The sequence below is a fragment of the Erigeron canadensis genome, chromosome 1 (genome assembly GCF_010389155.1).
Source record: "Erigeron canadensis isolate Cc75 chromosome 1, C_canadensis_v1, whole genome shotgun sequence".
Taxonomy (NCBI): Eukaryota; Viridiplantae; Streptophyta; class Magnoliopsida; order Asterales; family Asteraceae; genus Erigeron; species Erigeron canadensis.
The window spans coordinates 10,972,669-10,984,408 of NC_057761.1; the positions used below are offsets into that span (position 1 = coordinate 10,972,669).

General features: G+C 31.3%; 1 protein-coding gene across 1 annotated transcript; it reads right to left on the minus strand.

Moving 5' to 3' along the window:
- Positions 1-7,175: 7,175 nt before the first annotated feature.
- On the minus strand, positions 7,176-8,560 carry LOC122585753 (vascular-related unknown protein 1-like). Its single transcript, XM_043757880.1, has 3 exons — positions 8,096-8,560; positions 7,716-7,781; positions 7,176-7,621 (listed from the first exon to the last, which is right to left on the minus strand). Exons 1-3 carry the CDS (start codon positions 8,423-8,425, stop codon positions 7,466-7,468), a joined length of 552 nt encoding a protein of 183 aa, XP_043613815.1. The 5' UTR covers positions 8,426-8,560; the 3' UTR covers positions 7,176-7,465.
- Positions 8,561-11,740: the final 3,180 nt, after the last annotated feature.

Genomic DNA, 11,740 nt, shown 5'->3' on the forward strand with positions numbered 1-11,740 from the left:
TCCTAAATGATTCAATCATCAATATTCCAAAAATCTATGTGTCATTACAGTGTAATTTAAAACAATTCCCCCAAATAAATTCAGATGCGTCAAAAAAGTTATGGATAAATGGGAAGAACTTGGTGCAGGCTCACCAAGTGTGGAAGAGGTGTTATGTTGTTAATTGAAATTCATGACTGGGCCACACTAAAATGACCGTAACTTAGGCTACGGGACGTTTTGTGCGTAACTTAGGCCAAAACGAAGTTTAAAATAAGGATAACGTCAAGAAAAGGTCATCTTTAGATACACTTTACATTTTGCCCGAAAGGAATTAGACCACGAATCTGCTTTGCAAACATGCTCCGGGTTGGAGAATAAACTAAAGTTGGTTAAGGCTGGGCGGAGCGCCTCACCACTGCTCCCCTCCCTTCCCCGGTTTTTCTCCTCCTCCCTGCCTGCTCCCTAATGCTAAGAATGCCTCATCACCCCTCCCTTTCCCTCCCAACCTTTTCTATTTATTTAAGAAATAAATAAGGAAGAAAAGACAAAAAAAAAAAAAGGGGGAGAAAAAGACAAAACAAGATAGGCATCAAAACCGACACCATGGTTACCAATTCGCTCCCCACCCTATCGGTACCGGGGGGTCGGCGCGATGGTACATCTATACCTATCCGGTACCGGTTCCCTCCCCAGGACGCTCCGCCCACCTTAAGAGAAGAAAATTCTTGTAACATGAATAGTTGAGTTTAAAAAGGTAAACTTGGAATTAATTTGAACATAATAACTTAAATAGTAGCATTACACGTATCACTTTTGAATTAACCTTACAATATGACTCAATCAGACTTTTTTCCTTACAATTTGATTTTCATATTTTTAATAAACACATTGGCTTATGCTAGAAATAGATCTTGAACCCAATATCTCTTTGTCTATAAAAACGTCACTCGAATGAGCTAGCTCATGTGTTATGTGAATGTGTGTACTACGTACTTTGAGACTTTGAGTTATGCTTATTCTCAATCGGTTAATTTTGACTACATGTGAACATTTTATGTATTATAACTTAAATATTTCTATATATGTGTAAGAACTTTTTTTTTCCATCATGTATAAATGTGAACTTTGTGATATTTACATGAATTCTCTTACACTTGTAAATATTTTTACATTCATAAATAAATGGGAAATGATTAATCTTCAAAACCAAATAGCCTAATAATTCTTTTAACTATGAGATGATGACATGTGAAAAAATCAGGGGGCAAGATTAGAAAAGAGAATTAATGCATACCACATGTCACCTTCTTTAATGTTTTAGAATAATTATTAGGCTATTTGATTAAGAGGATTTATCATTTTTCTTCATAAATATAAAAGTTTACGTATCTTTAAGGGAAAAATACATAAAAGGGAACCTATTTACTTAAAAATTCCTAAAAAAGGGAACATATTTTGTTTTCGTTTATTTAAAGGATACAGTTTTAATAAATTTCCTAAAAGAGGGAAATATCGTTATTTTTAGACGCCAGACAACTGTTAACATCGTTAGTTTACTAACGTGGCATTTACTAAAACAGATTATACATTAAGAAAACAAAAAAAAACATATATACGTATAAACCTTTCCCCCTTCTTTTCACTTTCTCTCTCCTTGATTCTTTTTTCCCCTTTTCCGTTTTCCCCCCCAAATCCCATGAACTCTAATTTTTCTAATATCAAGTTCGTTCGATTTCAAAACCCATGAACTTAAACTACCAATAGTTCAATGGTGAAGGACTTCAAGGTACACCCAGGAGATGGAGTGGAGTGCAAATTAGCAGCCAAAATGGTTCTGGTTAGGAACAAAAGGCTCATGAGATCATTTAACATCCTCATTAGCCCTGATGCTGAAACCTTCTTTTCACATAACAAAAACCTTGCTCGCACCTGTGTGCTATTTGCGATAGATGGCAAAATAGTTGGTGCAGTTGCAGTCACCCATCCAGTAAAGCCAAAAGTTGCACGTATTTACAGTCGATGAACATTAATATCATATTGGTCACTGGTGACAATTAATATCTTATGTTTTTTTAATATCTTATGTATAATATACGTATATATGTTTTTTTTTTAAATGTATAATCTGTTTTAGTAAATGTCACGTCAACAAACTAATGATGTTAACAGCTGTCTGCGTTTAAAACTAACGATATTTCCCTTTTTAGGAAATTTATTAAAGTTGTATCCTTTAAATAGACGTAAACAAAATAGGTTCCCTTTTTAGGAATTTTAGGTAAATAGGTTCCCTTTTATGTATTTTTCCTTATCTTTAAATATAAATAAATTGATAATAAACTTTTATAAACCCATGACCCACCAATAAAAATCAGGAAAAGAAATAGTAGAGAGAACAAACAATCAATTATCATTGGTCCAATCCACATGCCATGTCAATTTGTAACCATATGTTTGTAAACAGTTTGTAAGTATAGTATTTCTCTAAAAATATACATAAATAATATCGTTGTTGTACTGCGACTATTTCAACGATTTTTGTGACCACTCTAAAATGAGGTATGTATAAGTTAGAGTCAACCAGGGAATTTAGGTGGGGATGATAAGGTCTTTTGCAATCATTTAATTATGTTCACCTGCTATGGTTCTAAGCACATGGAGGGGTCTTTTAATTCTTACTCCCTTTCATTATTTTTAAATTAATAGCCTGCAATATTTTCAATTATTTATCTTCCAACCATCATTTATTTATAGATGTTATATTTAAAGATTGGGTTCAGTGCTATGAAATGTAATTAACTATGATTGAATGTCTATTATATGCACAAACTATGATAACCTCTATTGTATGTACGAACTTAGTAAAAATGTTTAAATCATGTAAATAGTATACGTGACACCCCATATGAGCTGCCACTTACAAGTTTTTGATTGGCTAATCATGGTAAGTTACATAATTTGAACATTTTTATTAAGTTCGTGCATACAATAAAAGTTCTGATAGTTCGATATTCGGTAATAGTTAATTACATTTCGTAGTACTTAACCCTCTAAATATATATATATATATATATATATGTACCCAACTTGGGTGAAAAACTCCTCACATACTAATATTTTAATATTTTAAATAAATACATGTGAGGAGTTTGGGTGAAAAATCATGGCCCCCCATGATTTTTACCTTTTAAAAAAAGGTATGTGAGGAGTTTTTCACCCAACTTGGGTGCCTAACAGCCTCATATTCCCTTCCCCATATATATATATATATATAATATATACGCAGGTATTGTTCTTCAATCTTCATCCTTCCGAATTGAAATCTGTTGGGAGTATAAAGTAATGTATGCTGAGCAACTTGAATGAATAAACAAGTCGACTATGGAAATATTCTTCTAGTCAAGCTATTTAAAAACACCAATAATATTTGCTTTACATTGTTTTAAATTAAACAATACCACCTATGTAGAAAAGTTTAAAGGAAAGTACTTTAGTCTAATTTTTTTCGAAAATAATTCAAATTCCTCAAAACAGACACTATGTTTAATGTTATTGTCCATGTGTCCGCACGATACGCCATCGGTTGTAGTGAAGGCTTGACGCGTAGTGGCGAATGGCGATATACGGTGGTAGCGGTGGCAGTGGTGGTGGTTGTGGTGATATAATGACGGCGGCGACAGTGCGCGGTGACGGTAGTAGCTAGCGACAAGTGGTGGTGGTGGTGGAGATGGCGTCGGCGGCGATTGGCGGTGGTGCTGATGGTAATTAACAGCAACGCTGGTGGTGGTGATTAGTTGTGGTGACGGTGGCGACGGTGGTGGTCGTTGCGTCAATTGTCTATTGCATCAAATTGGTGCATTAGTTCTCACAACTTCGCATATATTTTGAAGGATAGTTTTGGTAGAAGATGAATGGATGAAAAATTAGAACTAAACATAAAAGATATTATGGGGATAAAAAAAAGTACTTAGGGTGCGTTTATTTGAGAAAAACACCATGTTTTTTATTTTTGTTTTCAAAGAAAATATGAAAAATAGATTACGCGTTCAAATCAAAGTTTTCCAAAAATGTTTTACATGAAAACAGAAAATAATGTTTAAAACTTTTCTATGGGAAATTAGAAAACATTTTTCTTATTGTTTTCCACTCTTAATTTTTTATTTTTGAAATTTTGAAAATCTCAAATTGTTTTTCATTTTCAAATTTTAAACGTGTTTTCAAAGTCTCCATTTGTTTTATAGAGATGGAACCTCTTTTCATTTTCAAGAAAATTAGAGTTGGAAAATTAGAAAACATTTTCCACAAACTAGTTGACTTGTATATTAATATTATGTACTTGCTTTTGCGGTTAAAAAAAAAATAGAAATCATCAAAATGGCAACAAGTTTAACGACTCTCTTTCCTATGTTACTAATTTACATTTTAGGGACATTTATTTCCGATGTGACAAGTATCACAAATTTAGCAACACCGAACTCCTACATGTCACTGAATTTGTCTGAATTTAGAGACAACGACATACACTATGTCTCTAACGATGTTGTTAACTTTATGACATCTTAACGTCTGTTGGTATCCATGTCGTTGATATTGAGTTACCCCAAATATGTTATAAAATGTGTTGCTATTTTTGAGACGTTACTTAAAATGTCTAAGATTATGTTACTAATTCAAATATGCCTCAGGTATATCCTAACACTATAATCATAGATGATGTTATTTAGTAGGGTGAAAAGTTACCAGTTTAAAAGTATACAAATGTTTGACTAGAAATTAAAGTCAGGTTATCCTGCTCAAACAAATTACCCCCCCCCCCCCCCCCCCCCCCCCTTGCCTCCGTCTCTGCCAATGATTTGTAACATCGCGTTGAATCCGTCATTGTACCTCAATCCGCTGTTGATCCATCACTGAAGCTTCTGCCTCCGTCTCTGCCAATGAATCCATGGCAATCTCTGATGAATCGGTCATCGCACGTCGGAAGCCGTTTGATTTCATCACAATCTTCTTGGTCTCATCTGGTAAAGTTTATATTTAATAGAGTTAATTACTGAAATGATACTCGTGGTTTGGTCGAAATTTAAATCTAACAGGTAATTTTACCAAACTATAGGTACCATTTCAACAATTTACTCTATTTAATATAAGCGGTATAATTGACAATAAAATTTCTGGTGTTGCAAAATTTCGACATGGTGTGATACGTTGCTATATTCGTTTTGTGTTTTGTGTCTAATAGTAGCAACATAGGTAGAGACGTGTATGACAACAAGTCCAACACAAACAATGTTTTGTAACATAGTTAATTACGACTGAAAACTTTTTTTCGAGACGCACATGTCAGCATAGCTCTTTATATCGCGAACATTTGTGACATTCATTAATATGTTGCAAATTCCATATCCCACAGTAGCTTGCATGTTTCGTTTTTGTTGTCTTAAAACAAAAATACATATTCGCGATAAACTACCATCAAAATAAGTAGATAACAACTAAGAATTTAAGAAAGAGAAAGAAATGTAATTTTAATGATGTCATGTTAGTTTGTAAAATTTCTTTCGTTATTTGTGAGGCTGGTTTCGCCATTCGTGTCGATTTATTTTACCAGTTATGATCGGATCTAGCCGCTTAATTAAGGCCGATTGTTGTACTTAGCAATGGCATTTTCTGGTCTAATGGTCGATTTACCAACCGTGTTATTGCTATTTTTGTAGTGGTGGTGTCTTAATGTTCTTCTGGTTGTGATATCACGGTAAGGTACGTCACTTCTTACCAGAGTTCTTCCGCTAGTTAGCCACCGTTTAATTATCTTTACTCCTTTATAAAGCAAAAGGCTTATTTTTATTTTTAGAAAGTTCTGTCTTTGAATTACCGAAATTGCCCTTGGACATTTTAAGCTTTTAATGAATTAATTTACACTTCAACCCTTATCTTTTAAAATATTTTTACTATCACCTTTACATCAACCTAGAGTCCTACACCAATTGACACCGCCACCACCACCAATAATACCATCACCGACACCACAAGTAGACCGCCGTCCCCGCTAACGCCGCTGCATTGCGCGGGTACCATCCTCGTTCTACTATAAATACCAACCAATTGAACTGTTGCCAGAAATTTGTTTTACCGTTTCTAAAAGGGGTTGTGATAATTTTGTTTCGATTCCGAGGGAAATATATTTGTTTATTTATAATGACCCTTGGTTTTGAGATCGATAATCCATATTATATTGCGGGGTAAAATAAAAAGTTGACAACGTGCTTAACATTTGATAAATTACAACTATGACGGATTATACGTAAACTTGTTCCTATACGTATCTGATCCTCATTTGTATATGTATATAATAATGTTATCTTTATAAGATATGTTATTATTTTTATAAATTATTATAACTTAATCAAAGTTAAAGTGAAAAAATGTTATTGTATTGTTGATAATAGTACGTGTATCACCAAAAATGAATAAATAAGGAACTTTAAAGTTGATAACTTACGAGCATGGTACTTGCACAATGTGGTTGTGGTGGTGAGAAAAGTGGTTTAGTGGTGTCGGTGATGGTATCATTGGTGGTGGTGACGGTGTCAAGTGTGTAGGTTGATTTAATTGTGATAGTAGAAAATTTTAAAAGATAAGGGCTTAAAGTATAAATTATTAAAGTAAGGTTTAAAGTGTAAATTAATTCATTAAGGGCAAACTTGGTATTTTATAAAAACTATTTTCATAGTAGGTATTTATTAAGGATAATTTAGTAATTCCGTATGTAATTATTGTGTAACTATTGTAATAATTTTTATAAAGGTGTATAAATAGATATGTACATTTAAAAGATCCTCATCTTTTAGATTAAATCAAATGTCAAAATTCAAATTTGACTGTTACATTATATTTTGCCCTTATAACTAATCAAAAAGTTGTGGTTTTAATTATTCAACAACTTTAGAAGATCCTTATCTTAAATTAATTGTTTTATTAATGAGGCAAACCTGATTACACGTATGTTAATGTTGGGGACCTCTAATGATAAGAGCATAACATTGTTTAAGCCATCCACAACATATGCATTTATTTTCCATCCACAACATATGCATTTATTTTATTTCACAATATATAAAACAATGATTGTTGTAGACTTCGATTTTTCAACAAAACTAAGCAAAAAAATGGAGCAAATAAAGACGACATTTAATCAACACTTAGAGGCCAATCCTTGCCTTTTGTAGGCAAAGAATAACTATTAGAAATCTTAGTTTACAACATATAATAGAAGGATGTATGATTTGATAGTCAACTGGGCTTTAAAGTATATACAATGTCTCAAGTTCGACTCTTTCATTTTCCTTGAATTGATCTTATTATCTAGTCTATACAGTTTCACGTACCATCCATCAATTCTTCTGCATGGTCGGATTTATTGGTGATTGGACTGAGCGGCATGTCTCTTCATGTCAATATGTGTCTATACATATATATCGATTATCACATATTATATATAGTTTACAAACATGGATAGAGGAACCAAACATAAACCTCTCTTCCTCAAATCTGTTCTTCCATTGTTGTTTTCTTCATATGTTATGTTCCTGCTTTGATCTTCCCTCTTTAGAAGTTGGAAATGACCATCAAATCCACCTTCTTTCTCCTACAATTTATGACGCAAACTCGTTTAGCAAATCAATATTTTTTGCTCATAATAAGATGTCGAATTGAAGTGATGTATATATCGGAATATTTACCAGAGAATTCTGCATGATATCATCATCTACTTTTATTTGATTAAACCCCATTTGTGGACTCCCAACCTATTAACAAACAAAAATCACTGAAAGAACTTACTATTCAACACAAGGATAACTTTGATTAAACTAGCAACAAACTTTAGATTAATTAATCCCAAATCTATAAATCAAGTATAAGAATTATCAAATATTTATTAACCTAGCTAGTCACTTGGATTGATAAAAAGTTAAATTTGCTTTTCACAGTTGATAAAATTCTACATTTGGGAGTTGATTCAAAGTTCGTTGCAAATAATCCTTCAACAAAATTATTAGTAACATCTATTCAAACAAAGTAATTAAAGAAAGTTGATTAAACTAATTAATTATGGTCTGACCTTGGGACTATTAACAGGAGAACTAGCAGTATCTTCTAAAGAATCATCGTAAAGAATCTTATCTCTTGTTCGTCTACTTGATTTCTTGATAAGATTCAGTTTCTTGGGGAATCTTGGGGCTGCGCCATTCATCGAATTAGCTATGTTATTCCAGTCGGCGTACGAACCAGCATCAGATAGTTCTGTTTGATGATGATCTTGTTGTTGGGCAACCATAAAATCCTCAAAATAACTAGTCCAACCGCTCTCTTCGGTGGTTAGGGTGTCGGTATCAGCCACTGATTTGGTCATGGAATTAGTATATGAATATGATGAATGATTCAAGTCCATAGAGAAAGATGTATGTATAGAAGGCTTACAAATAAAGGAACACCATATTAATAGATTTAGATATATAGAAGTGAAAAATAATACAATAATACAAGTAGATTCTTGGTGTGGGGGCAAGTGAGGTGGGAAGCAGGTTAATTGAAGGAGGAGTTGCAACAGAAGAATAATAAGAAATCCTAGTATATATGAGAGACGTGCAAAGAAGGAAACAAAAATGATAGGGCCATAGAGGGTTGACCTTTGTAACTTCTATCAAATAGACCTATCATGTCTAATAACTAAAGGTCCATTTTCATGGCTTTTTCTCAATTAAGTGCAATTAAGTTTTGATATATATTTTTGTTACAGTTAGTCGGTATTCGACATCAAGGAACACTTCACCGTATAATGGTGAAGCTCTGCACGTACTGTAGATTACGAGTTGTACACCATAAGTCGTTACAAGTGATTTATGTAGAAAACCCACAGATTTATGATCACTCATAAAAGTCGAACCCAATACTTGTAAGAAAAACCAAGAATACACCTGTTAGTTGAGCTAGCTTCATTTGCAATTAAGTTTTGATATGATTAATATTTTTACTAGCAATGTTAGACACAACAAATACATACACTCCATTGCACATTATATAATTATATAAAAGGAAAAATTTCATATATGTCATTACTAAGTTACAAAATATCATATTCATCCAATTAAACTTTGAAATATCATATATGTCATTTTTAATTTATCAATATATCAAATATGACATTATTGAGTAACAAAATATCATATATGTCATTCCTAATCTATGAATGTATCAAATATGTCATTATTAATTAATTAATAAAAGATCAAATATCTCCAAATAAAATTTAGTCAAAATTAAAACATTATATATGTCATTGATTCAATATATCAAATATGTCATTGGCATATATCCCTAATATGTACAATTAAATTAGTTTAATCAAAATTAAAAATTTAAATTTGGTTTTAAATTATCAATGATAAACTTGAAATTCACGGTTACTCACGTTTTTTTTTGTTTTAATCTTCTGATCGATGTATTTAGTTCAATGTTATCGATATGATTAATTTGATTGATATTATTAAATCCGTTAGTTATTCGATTGAATCCATGATATATAATTAAGTGTTCTTGCAATCATGGTTTGTAAGTGACTCACTGACTCAACCATATATGATGTTTTTATTTGTCTCTATGACATTTGATGCAGTAAGAACTCATGAACTAAAAAATATGCGAATTTAAATTTTAATGATAAGTTTAATTATTATTTTAATATTTAATTTAAGTTAATTGACTTTTTTGAACATATTTTATATATCATATTGACATGTTAGATATATTTTGAAAATAATAATGACATATATAATATCTATAATGAATTTGAGTATATATGATATTGTTTTAGTTAAAAATGGTATATTTGATATTTTAAAGTATTAAAAATAGTATATATGATTTTTTAAGTTTTAATAGAATAAATATGATATTTTGTAATTTAGTAATGGCATATATGAAATTTTCTTTATATAAAACATATAAAACATGCATGTATTGTTATGTATAGCTAGATTAAATGTGTTGTGGGAACATCACCATCAACAAATTATAAAGTGCAAGTAAACCACAACTAAGCTAATAAATCTTGTTTTCTCTTATAATATACTAGGCTTGAGATTAATGTAAAATTGTTTATAAATGGTCACAAGCATATTTTGGTTTATCCTAAATCTTTATTTTCTTTTTGTTGACTTTGTTATTTGTTATTTTTTGTTTTCTGTTAGCTATTTTCTGTGCTTTAACTGTAGTCAGTTAACTAAATGAATGAAAACGTTTGTCATAAACTCATAATGCTTGCTAGTAGTGTACGTATTCCCTGTTATTAGGCAAATGTGATTGAATAAGTTAGACGGGGCCTAAAAGAATAGTGAACATAATGCTTATTAGTAGTAGTGTATATTACTTTCATGTTCGGTTTGATTAGTTAGATATTATTAGCGTACACAGTATTGTAATAGATCGACAATCATTATTTCATTAAATAATATAACTTGAAGAATAAAATCAGGCCCAAGATTCGGATTTTAGATGAAAGTATATCAATCACAAGTTAATAATTATGCTGATTTCGTACAGTTCCAATTAGCAACGAATAATTATGTCTAATTAAATTAATACTCTCATGGCCAATCATGCGGTAATGTAGTAAAATTTGGGGTAGTTAATAGATCAATTTGTAGCTAAAAAAACTAGGTGATCATTGAAAACTTTTGTTGTGTACTATCATAAATGATAATCCATGTCAAATTTATGTACCCAATAAAATTAAAACGAGTTAAAGTTTGTCTTATATCTTATTTCACATCTTCGGTATGGTAGAAAGACCGTATTAGCTTTGAAGTTAATTTGCATTATTCCTAGACTTTTTGTTTGTACAAAAAAAAAAAAAAAACCAACAAAACCTTTTTAGCTTGAATAAAAAACGAAAATATGCAACAAAATCAGATCTATAATCAACCATGGTTATATCTAGAGGTGAGCAAAACCAAACCATAAACCACAAAAACTATAAAAAATCAAAACCACAAAACCGTCCCATAATAATGGTTTGGATTTTGGTTGGATATAAAAAAACAAACTGAACCGCATTATGTATTACTCGTATCAATTAAATTAAATTAAATTTTAATATTAGTTTAATTATTATATATTTATATATATCTCAAGATAGTGTACCCTAGCCTTTCATACGTATATAATGAGCCAGTTCATTTACTTTCGTATTGCTTAAGATAATGTACCTTAGCCTTTGATACGTATATATATATGGGGGATCGAAGTAAAGGTGGGGTTGTCTCAAACTCAACTTGGGTGAAAAACTCCTTACATCTTGTTTTTTTATTCCATTAAAATTATGGGGCCCCATCATTTATCCATTATACAAAAAATAATTAAAAAATATTATGTGAGAGTTTTTTCACACAACTTGGGTGTGTGACAACCCAACACACATATATATATATATATGTATATATATATATATATATATAGGGTAACACTCCGATGAGAACAGTCTTAAAATAAGAATGGTGAGAACACTTAAAAAACATCATTTTGATGCATTAAAAGTCCATAAAACTAACATAGTGCATAACTAATTATCATTATCTAAGTGTTTAACAACACATTGGCCTGTCAAAATCAAGAAAATCATGTTTTTTGTTTTGTTCATCCATCTTGGATGCATATTGTTCAAAACGATGTATCCACCAAAAAAAGTGATTTTTTCGATTTTGACGGA

What these genes read in the sequence shown, in the direction of transcription:
- LOC122585753 (XM_043757880.1), bottom strand. Translation starts at nt 8,425, where the DNA reads ATGGACTTGAATCATTCATCATATTCATATACTAATTCCATGACCAAA. An exon ending in CTCCTGTTAATAGTCCCAAG is followed by an intron (nt 7,782 to 8,095) that starts GTCAGACCATAA and finishes GTTTGTTAATAG; the next exon opens with GTTGGGAGTCCACAAATGGG. An exon ending in ATATCATGCAGAATTCTCTG is followed by an intron (nt 7,622 to 7,715) that starts GTAAATATTCCG and finishes CATAAATTGTAG; the next exon opens with GAGAAAGAAGGTGGATTTGA.